Genomic DNA, 24435 nt, shown 5'->3' with positions numbered 1-24435 from the left:
AATTGTACGATCAGATTTAGTTGCTGAATGGGGAATTTGAAGCACAAGTGCAGACATGTTTCCTGTTTGTGAGCGGCACGGTGGCACAGTGGTTAGCACTGCTGCCTCACAGCGCCAGAGACCCGGGTTCAATTCCCGACTCAGACGACTGACTGTGTGGAGTTTGCACATTCTCCCCGTGTCTGCGTGGGTTTCCTCCGGGTGCTCCGGTTTCCTCCCACAGTCCAAAGATGTGCAGGTTAGGTGAATTGGCCATGCTAAATTGCCTGTAGTGTTAGGTAAGGGGTAAATGTAGGGGAATGGGTGGGTTGTGCTTTGGCGGGTCAGTGTGGACTTGTTAGGCCAAAGGGCCTGTTTCCACACTGTAATGTAATCTAATCACGTTCTTTCTTTGGTTATTTGTTTCATAACCTGTAATGTTATTTTGAAAACTCCTTGTACCTCACCTATTTACAGTGGCTCTACCACTGACCCCAAATCTTCAACTTCCTCTGCTCTAAGCCCTGGAATTCTCTCCCTAAATTCTCAACTTCTCCCTTTTTGTTTTGTAATGGTCCCTAAAATATAGTTTTTTCAACAGGTAGATATCTTCTAGTGAGATCACTGTTAAGATTTGTCAGAAAATATTGCTGTGAAATGTTTCATATGGCATTAATGACATTTTATAAATGCCAGTTATTACAGAACCACAATTGGATAAACCATTGAAGTTTTTGTGCTTTTCTTCCGCCTACCATCATTCTTCTCTTAAATCTTGCCATTTTTACTGTTTGGACGTATTAACCAACCATCACCGAGACAACAGTGAATGTCAGTGTTTTCCGAGCTTTCGTTGCTTCCAAAATTCAGCTGGGAGAAAAGACTAAGAAAACAATTGAACTCGAACTGAACTCCTAAAGCTTTGAGGAGCAATTGGCAGGATTGTAGAGCTACCTATTTAGATTTCACTAAATTTCAAATAAGTTTTTGTACATCTGGCCAGAGAATTTTTGATCTAGATAGTTTGGGATCTTTTACATTAGAAGTGCGTGATAAGTCCACGTTGTTGTTGGGGGCAAATACAATCATATTCTACTCTGCTTCTGAACACATTCTCAGGAGCCTTCTTTAGAAAATGCCCAGGGGCTGATTCACTAAAGCATTCGGGAGCTCGTTCATTTATAATATTGTTTTTTTTTACAACTTCAAGTGTTCGGATAAGTGGGTTGAGTGGCAAATCGCATTGGTCAGAACTTATTGAATTTCCTAATCACCTGTCCCAATAATAGCTGACAATCAGGTTAAATCCGAAAACAAGTTAGAAGCAGGAGCAGGTCATTCAAACCTTTGGCTGCCATGCCATTCAGTGAGATCATGGCTAAAGTGATTGTAGCCTCAAGTCTGCTTTCCTGCCTACCCCAATAACATTTTACTCCCTGGCTTACCAACAATCTACCTCAACTTTAAAAATATTCAACCAACGCTTAGTAGGGTTTTGTGCTCTTCGTATCAGAGGTGGGAGAGCAGGGAGATTTTGAATGTTCCTGGATACGAATTGTAACAGACCGCACGGATTGGTTGGAGCGGCAGTTAGAGGCAATGAGGAGTTAACAGCAAGAGGGTGTGATGAATGGCAGTTCCAGGAAAGTGGAGACACTGCAGATATAGAAAGGTGGATGGTTGACTGCTAGGAATTGTAGGAGAGGTAGTCAGGTAGTACAGGAGTGTTCAGTGGCTATTGCCGTTTCAAACAGGTGTGCTGCTTTTGGTACTGTAGGTGGGGGATAGCCTCTCAGGGGAGTGTAGACTGACAGCCAGGTGTCTGGTACTGTGACTGGCTCTACTGTAATGAGGGGTATGTTAGGTTCCACATGATCGATTGTATTAGGGAACGCTAATCAGGGACACAGGCAGATATTTCTGCCATCAGGATGGTGTGATACCTCCCTGTTGCCAGTGTCAAGGATGTCTGAGGGTGTAGAATATTCTGAAAGAGGAGACTGACCAGCAGGAGGTCATTGTTGTTGGTACCAGCATGCACATCTGTAGGGAAACGTGATGAGGTTTTGCAGAGAGAACATAGGAAACTAAGCAGGAGGTTAAAAAGTAGATCCTTGAGGGTTGTAATATCTGGACTACTACTGATGCCACGTGCTAATGAATGTCGGAATAGGAGGATAGAACAGATGAATGCATGGCTGAGGAGCTGGTGCACTGGGCAAGGATTGACATTTTTGGACCATCTTCAAGGATGGAAATGACCTAATCAAGAATGGCAGTGGTGGGCGTGGGAATCAAAGCAATAGTGAGAAAAGACTGAGGCTGGTATTGCGGGTAAGGGGAGCAAGTCAAATACTCAAACTAGACAAAAACTTGGCAGAAAATATGGGAAGGTTGCCAAATTAAACTGCATTTCCTTCAATGCAAGAGACCTGGGAGGTAAGGCAGATGAACATAGGGTATGATTAAGTACATAGGAGTGGGATATCAGCTATTACAAAAACGTGGCTCGGAGTGGACAGGACTGGCAGCTTGATGTTCCAGGGTTTACATTCTGTATGAGGGATAGAATGGGAGGTAAGAGAGGAAGGGTAGTGACATTTTGGTTAGGGAGAACATTAGGGGAGGTTATTCCTGGGAGATTGTCCAGTAAAGTTATGAGTAGAACTGAAAAATAAGAAAGGGATGATCACCCTATTGAGTAGCAAATATGTGAGGAGATCACCAATACCTATAAGAAAAATAGGGTTGTAATGGTAGGGATTTTGAATTTCCAGTTTAGACTGGGACTGTCATACAGTGTTTTGGGGCTTAGATAGGAAAGAATTTGTGTATACAAGAAAACTTTCTTATTTAATATGTGGATTTACTAGAGAAGGAGAAATGCTTGACCTTTTTAATGATGCGAAGGTGCCGGTGTTGAACTGGGGTGGACAAAGTTAAAAGTCACACAATACCAAGTTATAGTCCAACAGGTTTATTTGGAGCACTGCTCCTTCACCAGGTGGTTGTGGAAGAGGAACATAATACACAGAATTTATAGCAAAAGATTACAGTGTCATGCAACTGAAATGAATGGAAGAGCCTTGGGAAAGATTGATGGGCAGAGAGATCTGGGAGTGCAGGTCCATTGTACCCTGAAGGTTGCTGCACAGGTGGATAGAGTGGTCAAGAAGGCATATAGTATGCTTGCCTTCATTGGACGGGGTATTGAGTATAAGAGCTGGCAAGTCATGTTAAAATTGTACAAGACATTGGTTCGGCCACATTTAGAATACTATGTACAGTCCTTGTCGCCACATTACCAAAAGGATGTGGATGCTTTGGAGAGGGTGCAGACAAGGTTTATGAGGATGTTGCCTGGTATGGAAGGTGCTAGCTATGAAGAGAGGTTGAGTAGGTTAGGTTTGATTTCATTAGAAAAAAGGAGATTGAGGGGGCACCTGATTGAGATTTACAAAATCATGAAGGGTATAGACAGGGTGGATAGAGACAAGCTTTTTCCCAAGGTGAAGGATTCAATAACGAGAGGTCACGCTTTCAAGGTGAGAGGTGAAAAGTTTAAGGGGAATACACGTGGCAAGTACTTCACACAGAGGGTGGTGGGCATCTAGAATGCGTTGCCAGCAGAGGTGGTAGAGGCAGGCAAGATAGATTCATTTAAGATGTGTCTGGACAGAGGCATGAGTAGGTGGGGAGCAGAGGGATACAGATCCTGAGGAATTGAGCGACAGGTTTAGACAGTAGATTTGGATCGGCTGAAGGGCCTGTTCCTGGGCTGTAAATTTTCATTGTTCTATTATTTAATATATCATTTCAGTGCATGGGACTGTAATCTTTTGCTATAAATTCTCTGTATTATGATCCTCTTCCAAAGCTACCTGATGAGGGAGCAGTGCTCCAAAAGCTAGTGCTTCCAAATACTGTAAACCTGTTGGACTATAACCTTTTGTTTAAGGCAGGGCAAGTGACTGGGTTGTCAGTGGGAGAGCACTTTGGGGCAAGTAATCATAATTCTTTTAGTTTTAAAATAATTATGGGAAAAGATAGAACTGATCAAAAAGTTAAAGTTCTAAATTGGAGTAAGATCAATTTTAATGGTATTAGATTGTAACTTTCAAATGTTGATTGGAGGAAGCTATTCGCAGGTAAAGGAATGGTTGGGAAGTGAGAGGCCTTGAAGAATGAGATAATTATAGAGTCCAGAGACAGTATGTTCTTGTTAGTGTGAAGGGCAAGACTGGTAGGTGTAGGTATACCGAGCACCACCCTCATACTGATGGCACCTTTGTGTGTTACTGCATCAAGCAATATGTAGACCCTCAGTACACAAACATCAAATACTAAAGTTCTACCAGTCCTTGCTGTTGCGAAGGATGGGTCTGGTGCCATGGAATGCTCCATGTAGTTGGACTGTTCAGTATCACCTGTCCTTTGTGGAAATATTTGCCATGAAAAGTACCTTTGACTATAACTCCATCAGGAGTGGTCAGCACATCGTGTCCTTGACACTGAAAAGGATGAGATGGATCCTGTCAGATGATTCCCTGACCAGACTGTCAAGGTCATTTGACAGTGCCCCATGACCAAAACATTTCAACATGTAGCTAGGCTGGTGTTGAGAAGGGCACTGCCCGTCAGATCATTCATGCACGTTTGGTCTCTGTGTACTACTGCATTCTGCCCTCGAAGCAGCTGTGCTGGTGAAGAGACTGTCACACGTCTCCTAATATGTGCCTTTGCAGGGAAAGTATGAAGAAAGATGCAGTGGTTTTTGTGAAGATCTGGCCCGAGCAGCTCCTGTGGGACTGTGTTCTACGGGCTGCTCCCCGGAACACACACCAAGACAAACATTGACTGTACCTGGAGGATCATTAGCTCTGTGAAAGATACTCTTTGGTTGCCCAAAACTTGGTGGTCTTCCAACATAGAGTTGACCTCGACAGAGTGTTGCAGACTGGTACGTTCCAAGGTCCTGGACTACGTGTTGAGGGATGCGTTAAAACTTGGTGCAGCTGCCGCTAAGGCGCAGTGGGGAAAGACCACCACCTAAGGTCTTTCTGCTGAAGTATAACTGGTGTCCAGTCAGTTGTCAGACCCTTCTTGGTGCCTCGAAGGACAATAACTAGTTTCCTGCATAAGTAGAAAGTGTCTTTGTTTTTGCAACTGTATAGAAGCTCCTGAGAAATGTCAAAATTCCAAATGTTTTATTTGTTTTTCTCTGTACAGACCTGATTCAGAACATCTGTGTGTAATTATAGATGATTTTATGAGTAGATTTGGAAATAATAAAAAAAACTGATGGAAAGAGGGACCAAAGGAGAAGTTATATTTATATCATGCCTTTCACATCCCCTGTATGCCTACCTGCAAATTCACTTAGGTAATCATTGTGATGTTTACAAATATGAAACCAATTTGTATACCAGAGCAGTTGACAATGGTGAAAATTACCCAAGTTTGTCCTCTCCACAAAAAGCAGAAACAAATCCAACTCTGTCTACTGTCCCCTTAGTCTACTCTTGATCATCAGTAGAGTGATGGAAGGTGTCAGTGACATTGCTATTAAACAGTCTGGATTCTGCCAGTGCCACACAGCTCTTGACCTCATAACAGGCCTGGTTCAAACATGGACAGAAGAGTTAAATTCCAGATGGGATAGTGATAACCCTTGACATCAAAGAACCCTAGCAAAAGTGGAATAAATGGAAATTGGGGCAAACTCTCCCTGGTTGGAATCATACGTGGCACAAAGGAAGATGGTTATGGTTGTTGGAGGTCGAGCATCTCAACTCCAGCACATCTCTGCAGGAGTTCCTCAAGTTAGTGCTTCTAGGCCCAACAATCTTCAGCTGCTTCATCAATGATATTCCACCCCCACACCCACATCCTAAGTTGTTCAGTGATAATTGTAGAACGTTCGGCGTCATTTGTGACTCCTGAGAAACTGAAGCAGTCTATGATCAAATGCAACAGGGTCTGGACAATATCCAGGCTTGAATAGACAAGTGGCAAGTATTATCGATGCCAGGTAATGGGCATCTCCAATAAGAGATAATCGAAACACTGCCTTTTGACATTCAATTGTGTTACCATCACTGAATCCACATCTATCAACATCCTAGGGGGTTACCATTGACAAGAAATTCAACTGGATGTGATTGGTGCCACATTCACAAGCATCTACTCCCTCTACCATTGAAGATCAGTAGCAGCAGTGTGTACTATCACGGAAGGAAATCACAAAAGATTCTTAGACAGCGTCTTACAACTACTCCCATCTAAAAGGACAAGCACAGAAGAAACATGGGAACATCATCACCTGAAAGTTTCGCTCGAAGCCACTCACCATCCTGATTTGGAAGTATATCACCTTTCCTCCACCTTTGATGACTCAAAATCCTGGAATTCTCTCCCCAATGACATTGTGGATGTCCCAACATCACATGGACTGCTATGATTTAAGAAGTTAGTTCACCACAAGGACAACTAAGGACAGGAATTAATGTTCCAGCAAGTGACACCCATGTCCCACAAGTGAATAAAAGAATCAAGAATAATGGTCTGAGGAACCTGATTACATAAGTGATTTCACAAACTAGGGTTTTATTCCCTGAAATACGATCTGGGAAAGTGGGGTTGAGGCTACAAGCAGATCAGAAGCATGCTCGGTGGACCAAATTAACCTCATTTGTTTGTACCACTGTTGGAATTTATACCATTAATGGAGATTTGGTCGGTTTCCAAGATGTTGAGGGGAACAAATGATATGGATGGAAACTACTTGAGCTGGTTGAAGACTAGGGCGCAGTCTAAAAATCAGAACCAGACCTTTGAGTAATATTAAGAAACATTTCTGCACACAATGCTAGAAGTCTGGAACTTTCATCCACAACTGGCATTTGATACTAAACTAATTCATGTTTCAATTATAAAAGTGATTTTTTTTAACGATGAAAATATTAATTGAATAGGGTGTTGCAGTAGATAGATTGTGAACTCTTAAATTGTAAACCTTTGAATCGTGGATCAGGTTTGAGGGGTTAAATGGCCTCCTGTGTTTTTATGACAAATAAATTGAAGGGAGAGGAATGATATCTAAACTGAAAACCGCTCTGATGAAGAGACATCTAGACTCAAAATGTTAGTTTGCTTTCTGTCCACGGATACTGTCTGACCAGCTGTGATCTCCAGTATTTGTTGTTTCCAGTACAGAGTCCAGCATCTGTAGAAATTTGCTCCGACCTGAATCATATCAAAAAGCTGATGAGAAGAAAATAAATGTAAACAATTTTTTAAAAAAAGAACTCGATAATGAATATTCAGGCACAAAAGCAGAAATTGGTGAAGAAACTTGGCAGAACTGGCAGCATCTGTGGAGAAAGAAATCGAGTTAATGTATCAACTGGATTTGAAATGTTAACTCTCTCTTTCCACGGATGCTGCCAGACCTGCTGCGTTTCTCCAGCAATTTCTGTTTTTGTTTCTGGTTTCCAGAATCTGTAGTTCTTTGGTTTATTTGCTATGAATATTCAGGTAGCTGTAGCGCTTCATCCTTAAGACTTGGTTTTAAATTGGATTCTGGCATGATATGACTATTGAGTTAATGTAGAGGGAGACAGAGTCAACTAAGAGTCAACTGCATTGGGTGTGAGTCTGGATTCACATTTAAGCCAGACCAGGTAACGATAAAATGGCAGTTTCCTTCCCAAAAGGACATGAGTGAACTGGATGGGTTTTTACCAGCAATGGATTCATGATCACCAATGGACTCCCTTTTTTTTTCAAAATTGTATTCAAATTCCACCGTCAGCTGTGATTAAAACTCAGGTGCCCGGAATATTACCTGAGTCTCGGGATTAATAGCCCAGTGCTAATACCACTAAGCCACTGCCTCCCTACTTGCACTGCCTGAAGTTGGAAGAAATTCAATAGCAGCTCTCAGAAGGGAATTTGATGAATTCTCAGATTTAAAAAAAATCCAAGTCTGCAAGAAAAATGGGATTGGGCGGACGTGGTGGGCAGAGCAAAGACTAATTCTGGTTAGTTCCGTTAAAGGGCCAGTACAGAAACAGCGGGCTGAATAGCCTTCTGCGCTGTATCTTTCCAAGACTCGACGTGATCTTTTGAGTCGTGAGGCTCTCTTAGTTGGTCAGGTTGCAAATATTGGTGTGATTCTTAACCAATTAATTCCCAACAGGCGCCAACCTTTGGCCATGCAGCTCTGGTCTTTCACTGAAGTTGTCCCACCCTAGCAATGACGCTCGTTACTGGATTTCTGTAGAACTCAGTTGCAGGCGGAACTGCAGGTCAAATTTTGGAGAGATTCCACACCCTGTCCGGTTCCTCCTGTATCCTGCTCCTCGGCTCCTTTCTGCACCATGTACCGGATGCCTTGGAGCGGAGGGGGGCACGCTCCCGGTTTCTACGACAGCAGTTCGGTATTGCGGAGGAATTCCCTCTTGTACCCCACCCCCGGAACCGCTGCAGCACCGGCCTCCCAGACGCTCCCGGGGCCAGGCGGCCTGTTTGAAGACCAGCAATTCCCTGCAGCCAACTCCTCTCTCCATGGCCCGGCAGGGGTCTCGCAGTATAACATTGCCATTACACGGTGGATGAGGCCACGGGTAAGCTCAGGTGGCGTGGGACTAGGCTGCCAAAGCTGAACCCTTTTAATTGCGAATTCGCTGCAATCAGTTTGGGCAAAGCGACACTTCTGACTTATAGAATTACGAAATGGGATTTGCATAGGCTTAGTGGTGATTGGGCAAAGGTTTTGCAATTGTAATCAAACTATAAAAAGCAGAAATGCACATTTGAGTCGTTTGAGCGCTGTAATTTAGGACAACATAATGAAAGTTGCAGGCATATTTATCTCGTAGATGTGAGGGTAGGTTATCCACAGAATAGAATTCCTACAGTGGGGGAACAGGCCGTTTAGGCAACAAGTGCACACTTACTGTCTGAAGAACATCTCATCCAGACTCCCCTACCCTATCCCTGTAATCCTGCATTTCCCTTGGCTAATTAACCTCCACATCACCTACACATCATGGACACCATAAGCAATATAGCATAGCCAATCCACGTAATCTGCATATCTTTGGACTGTGGGAGGGAAACCTGGGCACCTGGAGGAAACCCACGCAGGCACGGGGAGAATGTGCAAACTCCACACAGACAACTGACCAAGGCTGGAATCAACTAGGAGAAAGTGAGGACTGCAGATGCTGGAGATCAGAGCTGGAAAAGTGCAGCAGGTCAGGCAGCATCCAAGGAGCAGGAGAATCGACGTTTCAGGCATGAGCCCTTCTTCAGGAATGAAGAAGGGCTCATGTCCGAAAGGTCGATTCTCCTGCTCCTTGGTTGCTGCCTGACCTGCTGCACTTTTCCAGCAACACATTTTCAGCCCCAAGGCTGGAATCAAGCCTGGGTCCCTGATGCTGTGAGGCAGCAGTGCTAACGCAAGCTACTGAGCCATGCAGTTGAGACAATATACAGCACTAGAGGATATTTCTTACATACTGGGTTTTGTGGAGAGACCTACTGGTCTACTCCTGCATCTGATTCCTACATTCACATCAGTGTGATCTCCATCTTAAGCAGAAATTGTTTCATGGTGGTTGAATTTCCTCATCCAGATCCACTGGTATTGAGTCTAGTGAAACCGAACTGATCTGACATCCATACAGCTTTGTCTAATAGATTAAACTGGAAATATTTGGGACCATGGTAGTCATGCCAATGCTTTTGTAATCTCAATTGCTCTTCACTAATACTGAGGTAGATTCTCTTTTTCCTGGTCACTGAATTAGTATCAGTTGGACATAGCATTTCATTAATAGTATCTGCACTTTCAAATTCAGTTTCAATGATTGCAAATAAAACCAGGGAGAGACAGTAAAAAAAAAAGTTAGTAAACTAATAAAAGCTTTATAGACAATGAGTGAAGGGGAAGATGTCCTTCGCAACTAAGCTGCAGATGCAAACTCCCATGTACATTAAGGTTGTCAACACTTCAGGAATGACCAGAGGGTGGTAGATATATGGAACATGCTGCCTGCGAGGGTGGTGGAGGCAGGTACTCTTATGACATTTAAGAAGAACCCTTAAAATGCCAGGACAGAGTAGACTCTGGGCCAAGTGCAGGTAAATGGGATTAGTGTGGTTTGATGTTTGTTGGTCGGCATTGATCGTGAGCCAAAGGGCCGCTTTCTATGCTTTATGACTATGTCTCTAAGTTGGGTGGGCTGTGAAATAGCTACTTATTACTGATTTTTGAGAAGATTTGTAGCTCAGGTTGTTGATAAGTACGTAAGTTAGCTCGCTGAGCTGGAAGGTTTGTTTTCAGATGTTTCATCACTAGGTAACATCATCAGTGAGAGTCTCCGGTGAAGTGCTGGTGATATGTTCCACATCTCTATTTATTGATCTTGGTTTCTTGAGGTGATTGATATCAGTTCTGGTTCTTCTTTTCAAGGGAAAGTAGATAGGATCTAAATCGATGTGTTTATTGATGAAGTTCTGGTTAGAATGCCATGCCTCTAAGAAGTCTCGTGTGTGTCTTTGTTTCGCCTGTCCTAGTGATAGTGGGTCTATGGGATCACCAATTTCAGGGCTTGTAGCAGAAGCATTAATGCATAGACTTGAACAAGCTGCCCTGTCATCTATCCAACCCAAACTTTGGGTCCTCTACGTAGATGACACCTTTGTCATCACAAAATTGAACAAATTAGAGGAAACATACAACACCATCAACAATGTCCTGACAGGCATCAAATTCACAAAAGAGGAGAACGACAACACACTCCTATTCCTAAACGTGACAGTTGAACGTAGTTAACGGAGAGCTTCAAACCTGCATCTACAGGAAAGCAACAAACACAGATCAGATACTTAACTATAGAAGCAATCATCCCAGCACCCACAGAGCTGCATCAAGACATTATTTCAATGACCTACATCACACTGCAGCACCCAAGAACTACAAAAAGCAGAAGAAAAATATTGATACAATGTTTTCAAGAAAAATGGGTACCCAATAAACACAATCCACCAATTCCTCAGAAACAAACCCAAACAAGCAGACACGACGCAACCAAAAATTATAGCTGAAAAATGTGTTGCTGGAAAAGCGCAGCAGGTCAGGCAGCATCAAAGGAGCAGGAGAATCGACGTTTCGGGCATAAGCCCTTCTTCAGGAGTCAGGAATTATAGCCACATTAACTTACATCAAAGACATATCAGAAATGACTTGCAGACTACTCCAGTATCCTTGGCATTATGGTAGCCCACAAGCCTATCAACACACTTAAACTGCAACTAATGAACCTAAAGGATCCATTAGATATATCAGCAAAACTAATGTAATTTACAAGATACCATGCAAGAACTGTAAAAAACCACTACGTCGGACGAGCTAGCAGGAAACTTGTCACCAGGATACATGAACACCAACTGGCCACTAAAAGACATGACCCACTATTTTCTATACATACAGACAAAGAAGGACACCACTTTGACTGGGACAACACACACATCCTAGGACAGGTGAAACAAAGACACGCACGACAACTCTTAGAGGCATGGCATTCTAACCAGAATTCTATCAATAAACACATCGATTGAGATCCTATCTACCTTCCCTTGGAAAAAAAAACAGAAATGACATCACCCACCTTAAGAAACCAAGACTTATGAATAGAGAGGTGGAACATACCACCAGCGCTTCACCAGAGACTCTCACTGATGATGTTACCTAGTATGGTGACGAAACGTCTGAAAACAAACCTTCAAGCTCAGGTTTTTAAGTGAGCTAACTTAAATACATAGCTATTTATTCTTTATGATCTGGAGTCTCTAGGAATTGTAGAGTAACCTCCTGTATGCTGCAAAGAGCATTCCTTCAGGAAGATCATTGACTCTTTAAAGATAAAGAGCTATTAACACTTCCAGATGTCAGTTTTAAAGCTATTGGATATTGGGTCAAATGCTGTTTAGTAGAGTCAAGAATCATCGGCTTGGGCAATAAAGAAAGTCAGTTTATGAATTGCTGTGGGAATGCAGTGCCTCATGTGAATCAACATATAGCGTATCCAATTGCAGAAGTGTCATGATGAAACCTTCCAGGAATATGTTCAGCCACAATTCTATAATGAGTAACTCAGCTCCTGTTTCCCCAAAGCCTATCCACCATTTACAAGGCATAGGTCAGGAGTGTGATACAATACTCTACGTTTGCCTGGATGGTTGCAGCTCAAGCAACATTGAGGCTTTGACACCACCCAAGACAAAGCAGCCCTATTGATGAAGTGAAATCCAGTCACAATGACATTCACCATCTCCACCAGTGGACAGGGACAGCAACGTGTACCACCATCAACAACACTATCTATAAGATACACTACTGAAATTCACTAACGCTCATCTACAAACACTTTCCAAACCTATATCTTCTATCACCCAGAAAAAGCAGCAGATACGTGGAACACTGCCTCTTGCAAATTCCCTACCGAGCCACACACCATCCTGACTTGGAACTATTTTCCTCTATAGTTCCTGGGCCAGAATTCCGAAGCTCCCAGCCTAACAACACTGTGGGTGTCCTTACATGCAAAGGACTGCAGCTGTTTAGGAAAATAGAAAATGCCCTTTCCCAGGGCATTTAGGGATGGGCAATAAATGTTGGCCAGTCAGCAGTGCCCACATCCCATGAATAAAGAAAATAAATGTTGGCGGTCTTAATATGTGTAAAGATGATTGGTATCAAAGGATCAGAACAGTCTCATGCAAAGGATTAAATGTATTCGAATTAACTGGTTTTCGGCCATCACCTATAGTGGAAAAATGATGTTCACACAAATGCATTTGCTATCCACAAAGTCTGACTAATTTGAGACATGATGTGTCAAGTGTGCTTTGGGGGGAACATGTGATTTTGAACCTATGGTTTCCAAAATACTGTGCCACCGGGGCCTGGAATGGGATGGCATTATATGGAGTAGGACTGAACAGGGGAGTGGGGGCATTTGAATTAGCAGAAATTTGTTAAGGGCTGGGACCTACTTATGCTTTTGGGCTATGAAAGGTGCCCAGTAATATTCTAAGTTGCTCTGCTGTATAAATGGAGACTGAAAATACTAACAAATACAATTCTTGCAGAAGCAAATTACAACACCTCATAGACAAGCCATTCTGCCAGCTCCTACTTGCGGAACGTTTCAGAGAACACCTCTGGGACACCCGGACCAACCAACCAACCCAACCACCCCGTGGCTCAACACTTCAACTCCCCCTCCCACTCCACCAAGGACATGCAGGTCCTTGGACTCCTCCATCGCCAGACCATAGCTACACGACAGCTGGAGGAAGAGTGCCTCATCTTCCGCCTAGGAACCCTCCAACCACAAGGGATGAACTCGGATTTCTCCAGTTTCCTCATTTCCCCTCCCCCCTCCTTGTCTCAGTCCCAACCCTCGAACTCAGTACCACCTTCCTAACCTGCAATCTTCTTCCTGACCTCTCTGCTCCCACCTCCACTCCGGCCTATCACCCTCACCTTATCACCTTCACCTTAACCTCCTTCCACCTACCGCATTTCCAACGCCCCTCCCCCAAGTCCCTCCTCCCTACTTTTTATCTTAGCCTGCTTGGCACACTTTCCTCATTCCTGAAGAAGGGCTTATGCCTGAAACGTCGATTCTCCTGCTCCTTGGATGCTGCCTGACCTGCTGCGCTTTTCCAGCAACACATTTTCAATTCTGCCAGTTAAGCAAATCAAAATGTTCTGTTTAAAAGTTGAATTTTCCAAGGTCAAAGCTGTCAGAAGGGAAATTGTTAAAGTCCTCCTTTGACATGAAATGGTAAATCGCAGCCATAAATTGCTACAATAATTTTGTGCTGATGTTTTACTTTCAACAGGAAATTTGTGCTAATCCTCAGTTCATTGTTGATGGAGCCACCAGAACAGACATCTGCCAGGGAGCTTTGGGTGAGAAACAATGAACCGGGTCAAACTTTAATATGTTTCATTATCTGCAGTTATACACTGGGGAGTCTTTTGCAAGGTTTGTGAAGGTTTGTAGCTCAGGTTGAGGTTTAGAGCGTAGGTTTGCTCGCTGAGCTGTAGGTTTGATATCCAGACGTTTCATTACCTGGCTAGGTAACATCATCAGTGGTGACCTCCAAGTGAAGCGAAGCTGTTGTCTCCTGCTTTCTATTTATATGTTTGCCCTGGATAAGGTTCCTGGGGTTTGTGGTGATGTCTGGCACTCCAACCACAACGCCATAAACAAACACACAGATCTAGATACCATCTATCAACCCCTCAGAAAATGAACAGGAAATGACATCACCACAAACCCCAGGAACCCCATCCAGGAGAAAGATATAAATAGAAAGCAGGAGACAACAGCTTCGCTTCACTTGGAGGTCGCCACTGATGATGTTACCTAGCCAGGTAATGAAACGTCTGGAAATCAAACCTACAGCTCAGCGAGCAAACCTACACTCTAAACATTGGGGAGTGTTTCATACACTGGTATCTGTTATGTTGAATTAAGCAGTAAAAGGCTTTCAGATATTTACAAAGCTTTTATTATAAGTCTGTAGTACAGCAGAGACATCAGTTTCCATCTTCTCCTACTTGACCCTTTTGCTGTCCATAAACTGACAGCCCACTGGGGAAGAACTCTGCCTTTTTATTAAGAAAGTCAATCCACCACCAATTAAACCAAACACCCCACTGGGAGCAGAGTCACAATAACAAAATTAAACTGGTGGTGAAGCAAATGAGGGAATTTAATCAGAGTAATGCTGGAGGGGGGTATAATGTACTCCAGCCCCTGCGGTGCCCACCTGTAAGAACCCAGCTCCTTTTAGTTTGGAAAACCCACCATCATATCACCCAATTAAGCAAGCAACAAATAAGAACATAACTTTTGGAGATTTTCTAATCAGCTTGTTTGGAGATGTTTTTACACACGTCTTGGAGCAGATGAGGCTTAAATCCATGTCTCCAAACTAGACGTCACCTGACGATGGAGCAGCGTTCCGATTTCAAATAAACCTGTTGGACTATAATCTGATATCATGCAACTTCTGACTTAGTCCACACTCATCTAACACCAGCACCTCGACATCCTGGCCTAGAGGCAGGGACACTACCACTGCACCATAAGATCCTCAAAGAATTCATCTCTTAAATGCAAACATCCAATAAGTCTATCCTGCTCTAAGTCAACTCTGCAACTGATCAGTTTAAGCCCTGTGGCTCTTGTAGCATAGTGGTAGTGTCCCTACCTCTGAATCAAGAGACCCACATTTCTACCTGCACCAGAAACTGCTGAGCAAAGTGATTAAAAAATACCTTGGGCACATTGTTGTGTTTTGTGCCTTTTAGGTTTGCAGAGATTATACCAGTTTTCTAAAAGAAAAGTCTGAGCTTTCAAAGGTAACTGCACTTCTAAGTCTGACAGAGAGTCGGTGTTTAGAGACTGAGCCTTAGGAAAACTGTTCATATGGTGCCATAAATTGGATAACAATCCTTATTCCTTCAAAGGGAAATGTAGCAATATTTAACTCTTGGAGTATCTCTCCCAACCTTCTGGCAGCAGTGGATGAGGAGGCCCTGACTTGGAATTTCCATCCACACTGAGGCTAGCTGACAGCAGACAGGCAGCAGTTTAGCGATGTTGAGGACTGAGGCCAAGTGTAGCATCTTGGCTCTGCCCTGGTTAGCCCTCCACAGAAGATCAGTCAAAGCTGAAACATCTTTGTTGTACGTGGACCAGTAACACGCTAGGATTTACTCACTGAGACACTAGCAACATCCAATTCAGTACTCTCTCTGGGATGGATAAAGTCCCTCTCCTTCCTCAGTGATTAACACTTTCCTGTTCTTCTTAGGTGACTGTTGGTTCCTGTCAGTTATTGCTTGCCTCAGTCTCAATAAGCATGTGATGGATCAGGTTATACCCCCTGATCAGGGCTTCGGGGAAGGTTACACAGGCTGTTTCCGCTTTAAGGTATGTCCTCATCTGTCCAGTGTCTCTAACATGCCAGTGTTAAATGTAAATATTCTGTCTGACAGATGAAACTGGGTGCTACCTCATGCAGTGTGTAATATTCCCAACATCAAGTCTGAAGGTTGTAGGTTCAAGTCCTATCAAGAGGGCTGACACTCTGAGTGCAGCCTCTGTAAGAGAGAAGTCACTGCTGCTAACATTCCTAATACTTTGTCCGTCTCCTTGTTTTCCAAGTTCTGGCAGTATGGGCAGTGGGTTGAAGTTGTGGTGGATGATCAATTACCCACTATTAACAATAAGTTGGCGTTCCTTTATTCCAAAGACAACAATGAGTTCTGGAGCCCACTCCTGGAGAAAGCCTATGCCAAGTAAGTGTGTTCTGAGAGTTGTACAGTTCATGTATTGGGTATTATTGCAGCCAAATTGAAGGTAGCTCAGCTCATGGTGCAAAAGGTTGTTCCTAGGATGTGTTATATGAGCAGTCCTTATAGCTGACCACCTTGTTGTATGATGATATTTGTACTATTGCATACTATGTGGTAAGTTTACTGAACCATCCTCTTTCCTGGTGAGCATCCACTTGATTTTGTGTGGTGGAGAAAACCATTTGCGTCTCGAAGGAGAAAAGACTCGTACTACTGAAGATGTAGTTTATGATATGCACAAGTTACACAGATTTACAGACATTGTTAAAGAAACTGAGCAGGACCTGGATAGTTGGTTTTATTCCTTTGGAATCTTAAAGCTGTTCCCTGACAATTCTGTATGCCAACATAATTATGAGTAGTGCTTTAGATACTCCTCAGTATTAATCCTTTCAGACTGCTGCACCTTTATATAAAGATGAGGGGATTATCCTTTGGGGAAGGATTAAATAGATTAGGTCTATATTCCTTAGAGTTTAGAAGAATGAGACACAGTCTCATTGAAACATAAAATTCTGTCAGGGATTGGTGGATTAGATGCTGAGACACTAAATTCTCTTGGCTGGGGAACCTAGTACTCAGGACACTGTCTCAGAATAAGGGGTTAACCTCTTACACTGAAGTGACTTAGATAGTATGAAGTAGCTGGCATCTATGGTTCTGTTCCCTGGGAAGAGTCTGTGTTTTCAGGAAAATTGGCAAAAAGGCTTGAGACAAGGGGAATAAGTCGGCGGGGGGAGGAAACTTTCAAGAACCTTGTGTGTTCTAAGATGACCTTGTTTAATGAGCTCTTTCTTTATCTGTTCCGACAGGATGAAGGGCTCCTATGAGTCTCTCTACATTGGCTACCCATTAGAAGCAATGGTTGATCTCACTGGAGGAGCTCCTGAATCATTTCAGATGAGTGAGATGCCAAAAGATCTTTGGAAATTCCTTAGAAAGCTGCTAGAGAGAGGCTCAATAATTTGCTGTGCTAAACCGGTAATGGGTTAACCTGTTTCAGGTGGAATTCATAAAATAATGGGAGAGCTGTTCACTCACATTCTCACAAATCTACATTGACTCTAAGACTCACTTGTAATTTTAATTGCCCCTCTGTGAAACACCTTGGGAAGCTTTTTTACATTATAAAAACGCTAAATATGTGTGTGCCCTTGTAATCTCCAAATCCTGTAACCATAGGAAAAGTGGTAGGCCATTCAGCCCCTTGAGCCCATATCTCTTAATTTTTTGTAAAGCAAAGGTATTTCAGATTTAAAACTAACAACTGATCAGGCATCAACTGCCACTTGTGGAAGAGAGTTCCAAACTTCTACCACCTTTTGTGTGTGGAAGTGCTTCCTAATAACTCCCCTAAACAGCCTGCTCCTAATTCTCAGACTATTCCCCCTTGTTCTAGAATCTCCAACCAGTGGAAATGGTTTATCTTTATCTACGTTGTCTGTTATTATCTTTAAAACTCCATTCTTAACCTTCTAAATTCTAGAGACAACAGACCTAATTTGTATAATCTCCCCATATAACTTAACCTCTGAAGTACAGGTATCATTCTTGTAAACCTGCATTGTACTCCTTCCAAGGCCATTCTATCCTTCCTAAGATGTGATGTCTAGTTGTGCTGTCATTACTCCAAGTGTGGTCTAACCCTGCCATTAGAGGCTATGTTGTTGGCCTAACTTGGCCTCACACTCCCCAAACCACTCCCAACTCTGTCTCTTTCTAGGACATTCCTCTGGTCAGCCCTCCTAACAACTTTCTCCTTTAAACTGATGACATTGTATTATACGTCTCTCTGTAACTTTTTGTACATTTAAAATGTTTTATAAATGTTCCAGCAAGAGGCTCAGAATCTGAACGTTAGTAAGAGGGAATGGGTTTTATTTTGAGTGTTATGGTGAGAGGGAGTGGGGTGTATTTGATCATTGCAATGAGAGGGTGTGGGTATATTTTGGATTGCTCAGTGAGAGGGAGTGGGGAATATCCTCTTAATGTTTCAGTCAAACCTAGAACCTAATGACAAGGAAGAAATGATATGCCAGAAGTACGGCCCTTCAAAATGTGTAGGAATTTGGAGATATTACTTTTGTAAAATCAAGAGTTGGAGATGCTGCTGTTGGACTGGGGTGTACAAAGTTAAAAATCACACAACACCAGGTTATAGTCCAACAGGTTTAATTGGAAGCACACTAGCTTTCGGAGCGACGCTCCTTCATCAGGTGAAGGAGCGTCGCTCCGAAAGCTAGTGTGCTTCCAATTAAACCTGTTGGACTATAACCTGGTGTTGTGTGATTTTTAACTTTTTAAAATCAAAGTTACTATGAATGACTTCGATCAATAACTGTGATGACACAGAGTTTTGTATCCTAATGGGCCATATTGTCTGTGCAGGGGCCAGTCGGTGTATTAAATGAACAAGGCATCGTGACTGGGCATGCGTATTCAGTGACTGGTGTAGACCAGGTAAGGTACTACTGTTATCTGAATGCAACCCTTCTACAGTTCACATCTTGTTCATGAGCTGTGTGAGTCCTTGTGATTTCTGTGGCTGAAGGAGTGTCAAAGAGATGTACAGCACAGAAACAGACCATTCGGTCCAACCATGCCAACCAGATATCCTAACCCAATCTAGTCCCACCTTCCTGCAACTGGCTCATATCACTCCAAACCCTTCCTATTCATATACCTATCCAGATACCTTTTAAATGTTGCAATTGTACCAGCCCCCACCACTTCCTCTGGCAGCACATTCCACACATGCACCACCTTCTGCGTGAAAATGTTGCCCCTTAGGTCTCTTTTATATCTTTCCCCTCTCACCCGAAACCTATGCCCTCTAGTTCTGGACTCACCTACCCCAATGTCCCAGGGTGATGCTCTGCAGCTCTTTGGAGGGCTGAGGAAACTCTCCCTGCTGTAGTTTCACTTTTTGTGTTGCTGTTGGTGAGCAGGTTGGTCAAGACCAATAACAGAGCAGTGGTTGACCCACTGTGCTGTTATGTGACACTGGGAAGAACTTAATTATGCATCTTTCTGGTGTTTCTCTACTTTCCAAGCTCCCTCCAAAACATTGATTCGTTGCTTTCAGGAGATGCCCTCCCTGAGTTTGCAACATGCTTTGTTTCGGATGTCGTGCCAATCCTAGGCTTCATCTGTCCATTCAGGTGGCTGTAAAAGGTTCTGCAGGCCACTATTTTGATGAAGAGTAGGGGAGATCTCCTTGGCATCCTGATCAATAACTATCTTCAACTGACATCAATAAAGCGGGTTCTTTTGGCCATTTGGCGGGATCTTGCTGTGTTCAGATTGGCTGCTGAGCCAGCAAGGCTTGGATGTATAGAATCCCCCAGCAGAGGAGATCACCATTTGGCCTGTTGTACCTCTGCTGGCTACTTGGAAACAATCCCAAATGTTACCACCCTTTCTCCATAGCCTTGGAGTCTACTTCCCTTCGAGTATGTATCCAGAATCCTTCAGAAAGATAACATGAGAATCTGCTTCTGCCTGCCTATTGGGCAGTACATCCCAGACCAAGGTAATTCAGTGAACTTAAAAAAGAAAATTCTCTGCATCTTCTCTTGCTTTTCTGCCAGTTCTCTTAATTCTCTGTCCTCTGGTTACTGTCCCTTCAGGGAGTGGAAACAGTTCTCTCTTACTTATCCTGTAAGAACGCTTCATGAGTTTGAACACTTTGATCGCAATTCCCTTAACCTTTCCTGTTTTAAGAAGAACAATCCTGAAAGTGGGGAGATTCAAGATGGTGGCAGTCTGCTGTGTTGGGCTCTGTGTCATACCCCAGGCAAGGTGGGCACTCACCCACCCCCCAGTTAACCACCCCTGAGGAAAGTTTGTAATGTAAAATAGGTAGAATACCGAGAGCCCTTTTAAATTAAGATTTGACAGATCTGGAGCTGAAATGAAGACGTCCAAGGGAAAGGGAGCAAAGGCAGCAGGTAGGGCACTCCACTATTATGTCAGGTATACCTGCAGCCGTTACCTCAACTCCTGTGATGGCGCCTTACATTCAGCGGAGCAAAACTCCGTGAAAAAAATCAAGTGAGTGTTGGAACCAATTACGGCCATGCTGACAAAGCATGAGCAGGAGATCCGAGCTTTGGATCAGCACGTGGAAGTGGTGGAGCAGAGAACCGCAGCATCAGAGGCCGTGACGGAGAGCTCCGAGAGGCGGGTCCAAACCTTGAAAGGTCAGGTTCGGGACCTGCAGGAACAAGTAGACAACCTCAAAAATTGAGGTCAGAGAAAAAAATCTATGTATCTAGGGCTTACCGGAGTGTGAAGAAGGTGAAAACGTTGCTGATTTTCTCTTGAGGTGGCTTCCGGAGTTGCTGGGGCTGGAGATTGAGTCGAGCCAGGAGAGTGTGGAGCAGGATTACCAGATCACAATGCACAGGTCCCCTGCTGGCCCAGTGCACCCACCCAGTCCTAGCTCAACTCCAGCATTACAAGGAAAAGCAAAGCTAAAAATCACACAACACCAGGTTATAGTCCAACAGGTTTAATTGGAAGCACTAGCTTTTGGAGCGCTGCTCCTTCATCAGGTGATAATGATGAAGGAGCGACGCTCCGAAAGCTAGTGTGCTTCCAATTAAACCTGTTGGACTGTAACCTGGTGTTGTGTGATTTTTAACTTTGTACACCCCAGTCCAATATCGGTATCTCCAAAGGAAAAGCAAGTAATAGTAGAAACAGCCAGAAGACTGGGAGGAGATCCACAGGCTTTGGCTTACAAAGGTTTGAAGATAATGTTTTTTACATGACTTTTCTGGGGCCATAATTAAGGAAAGGAAGAGCTTTGATGATGTAAAGAAAAGATTAAGAGATTTAAACATGCAGTATTCTCTGAGATACCCGGCAGAGCTACGTTTCAATTGTGAGGGAACTGAATATCGACTCGGTGGAAAGCATTTTTGAACTCGCTGAAATGATAGACTTTGGCTGAGGGGGAAGGAGGAAAAGATGCGAGCAGACAATGGCATAATATAATATTTTTTATCTTCCTTTCTTCATTCTTTGCCCTTTTGGGGTCTCGGGCTTTATAGGCTTGGTGTTGCTTTGGTGTAAAATCCGGCGTGTTTTATATCTGTTTGGTGGTTATTAGTTATTCTGTTGTTCTGTTTGCTGTGTGAGTAGTGATTACTCCTTTGATGTAAACATGTGTGGAGTTGAGATTCAGATGGGGAGGGGGAAGGGTGTCCATTGTTAACTTGTAGGAGTGTAAATAATATGTTTTTTTTCCCCATTGCTTGGGATTGGGGCGCGGCGTTAACTGGAACGTGTTAGGATGATTGTGAGGTTGGGAGTGAATGCCCCCAATGGGCAAGGGGGAGATCTCTGGACATTTGTGTTTTTTGTGTTTGTTTATTCAAGTTAAGAGTGGAGGTTAGTTTTTTAGTTCTAGTAGTTTTGGTAGTGTTTGTAGGAATAGTCTTTAGATTTGATAAAGTTTGTTTTTTCTCCACTCGTCGCACATTGAATGGGCTTCTTCCTCTTGGGGGACTGTGGGCTGTAGTGTGCAGTCATAGCTAGCGATCTGTTCAAGTGGTGTACCTGGAATGTAAAGGGGAGCCATTCCCCCATTAATAGGAAGTCAGAAAAATGGATTATCCAATAAGGACCTTTTCCGATACTTCCAGATAAGGGACTATATACAGAGGAAGACTACACTACTGGCCCAGTGTTATAAATCAGATGTGGAGAAAAGGTGACTCCGGTGTACGGGTACTCTCACTTAGTACTTCATATCATTTATAGAAAGGCCGTGCTCTGGGGGCGATGGAAGAATTCTGTAAGACGTGGGACCAAGAGCTGGGGCAGGACATTTCACCATAGATATGGGAACATATCTGGGGGAATGTACGGAAAATTTCAGTATGTAACGGAGCACAGGCTATGCAATTGAAGATATTACACAGGGCTCATATGGCACGAAAATGACTAGCTAAGTTTAAGAGAGGAGTGTCACCAGAATGTCCCAAATGTAAAATTAATATAGGTACTCCCATACATTGTTATTGGTCATGTTGCAAGATCCAAAGATATTGGAGTGCTATAGTAAGGGAGTTAAAGGACATTCTGGGGACTGAAATTAACATGGATCCAGTAATTCTTCTTTTGGGGCTGCCAAACTTGCCCTGTCTGGGAGAACATGGAAAGAGACTGTGTAATATCCTTGCCCATTGCGCAAGGAAGAATATTTTACTAAACTGGACATCAGAAAAACCACCAGGTCTTATGGGGTGGCATAAGCTGGTGATGGAGCATCTCCCCCAAGATTACCTCACAAATATGGTGCACCACAAAACGGAAGAGTTTTATAGGACATGGTGGCCCTTTTTAAATTATATTGAAACTAATATTGTCAGCAATGTTAGTCAGGGCCATGGTATAGCCGTGGGAACCTTTCTTGGCACCTGTGGGGCCCTGGGAGGAGGGGACTGGAAGGAAAATAATATGGGTACTGAAGGGGGTACTCCCAGGGATGGGAGCCTCAGTGGAGGTGTGATGAATAAGACAGAATAAAGTAGTAAGACATTATATAACTGTAACTTGAATGTAATTTAAGCTGGTATTTATTCAATATGTTTGTAGCTTAGTTTTAGTTAAGTAGATAGGTTTGTTTTGGTAGAATAGTGGGTTGTTTAGTAACAATGGTACTATGCTATGGCCTTCTTCTTGGTACTTTTTTTTCAGTTTTGACGGGTTTTTTTTGCTTTATATATAAATGTTTTGTAAAAGGTTTAAAAAAAGCTTTTCAATAAATATATTTATTAAAAAAATGTAAGTACGAGATGACTGTATCTTGAAGAATACTGGGCAGTTTATTGTTAACATTACTATAATATAAATAGTCCGATATTATTTCTAATTTTCTGTACTTTTGTACTTTTACAACCTTTGCTTTTTTTTGGAAAAGAGTGAAAATTCTTTTCAATAAATATATACATTTAGAAAAGAACAGTCCCAGCTTTTTCAGTCTCTCCACATCAGCTGTAATTTTTAATTTCTAGTACTGTTCTGATAAATTTCCTCTGCACTCTCTCCAAGGCATTGAACTGCTTCATAAATGTTAATGTTTTTGTTTCTAGTAACTGCACTCAGTGATTCTTCTCTGACTGTTGCATTTTATCAGTTCTTAATAACTTTGCTGCCCGTTGGTGTTATTAGGTATTTCCTGACTCAATCATTGCTCGTCCTTTCCTTTTTTCACAGGTTCAGGTGAAGACCAATAGAATAGAGTTGGTGCGAGTTCGCAATCCATGGGGAAGAGTCGAGTGGAACGGGGCTTGGAGTGATGGGTAAGGACAAGGGTCTGGGGCCATTTCTGGGCCATTTAGATGTCAGTTTTAATCTTCAAATATCATAATACCTCGTGCTTTTTCTTTTAATTTGATAATAATTGGCAAAGTTTAGTGGAAACCTTTAAAAGCCAACAAATAGGTCACACACTTAAAGCAGCAAAAAGAATAAATTTCTGGTCTGCAAGGCTGATGAATCAGTGGAATTCTTTACTGCAAGGGCTATCAAGGCTGGCTTGTTAAAATTTTTCAAAGGCAGAGCTGTACTGATTTTTAATCAGTAACAGAATCCAGGGTTATGGGGATAAGGCAGGAAAGCAGAGTTGAGCCGTGATCTCATTGAATTATGGAGAGAACTTGATGGGCTGAAAGGCCTACATCTGCTCCCACGTCTTATGGTCTTTTGTAGTTGGAGGGTCATTGATGTGTGTATTGCAAGACAGAACTCTCTCACAGAGTGATCTGATTGTGGTTTGTTTGAATTGAACACTGAGTTATTGTTACAGGTGAAACATTCTTCGTATGCAATATCCTGCAAAGGACAGTCAAAATGAATGCAGGTAGAACCTGCGCCTAGAGTTTGCCTTTTAATGTGTCAACGGAACATCCAGTTGGAGAGGCTTAATTCAGTATGCCAGCCATGTTTTAGTTTGGCTTTATAATGAGTCAGTGTGACATAAGTTGCTGGATTTG

The 24435-nt window shown here is 42.9% G+C and overlaps 1 protein-coding gene across 2 annotated transcripts in view; it reads left to right on the top strand.

Annotated features, from left to right (window-relative positions):
• Nucleotides 1-144: 144 nt before the first annotated feature.
• The window catches only part of LOC122542749 (calpain-9-like), a 58512-nt gene continuing 34221 nt past the window's right edge, over nucleotides 145-24435 (top strand). For both annotated transcript variants that reach the window (XR_015754743.1, XM_087984012.1), the window contains exons 1-7: nucleotides 145-8606; nucleotides 13900-13969; nucleotides 15886-16004; nucleotides 16239-16372; nucleotides 17242-17410; nucleotides 18818-18889; nucleotides 23657-23742. Coding sequence is in view for 1 of the 2 variants with exons in the window: in XM_087984012.1 (XP_087840138.1) it covers nucleotides 8361-8606; nucleotides 13900-13969; nucleotides 15886-16004; nucleotides 16239-16372; nucleotides 17242-17410; nucleotides 18818-18889; nucleotides 23657-23742 (896 nt within the window). In the remaining variant the exon portion in view is untranslated. The remainder of the gene's footprint in view (nucleotides 8607-13899; nucleotides 13970-15885; nucleotides 16005-16238; nucleotides 16373-17241; nucleotides 17411-18817; nucleotides 18890-23656; nucleotides 23743-24435) is intronic.

Source organism: Chiloscyllium plagiosum, unplaced genomic scaffold (genome assembly GCF_037043375.1).
Source record: "Chiloscyllium plagiosum isolate Xiang-an unplaced genomic scaffold, Cpla_swu_hap1 HiC_scaffold_47, whole genome shotgun sequence".
In the NCBI taxonomy this organism is placed as follows: domain Eukaryota; kingdom Metazoa; phylum Chordata; class Chondrichthyes; order Orectolobiformes; family Hemiscylliidae; genus Chiloscyllium; species Chiloscyllium plagiosum.
Note: the sequence above shows the minus strand (reverse complement) of the source record. Positions and strands in the feature narration are given on the sequence as shown.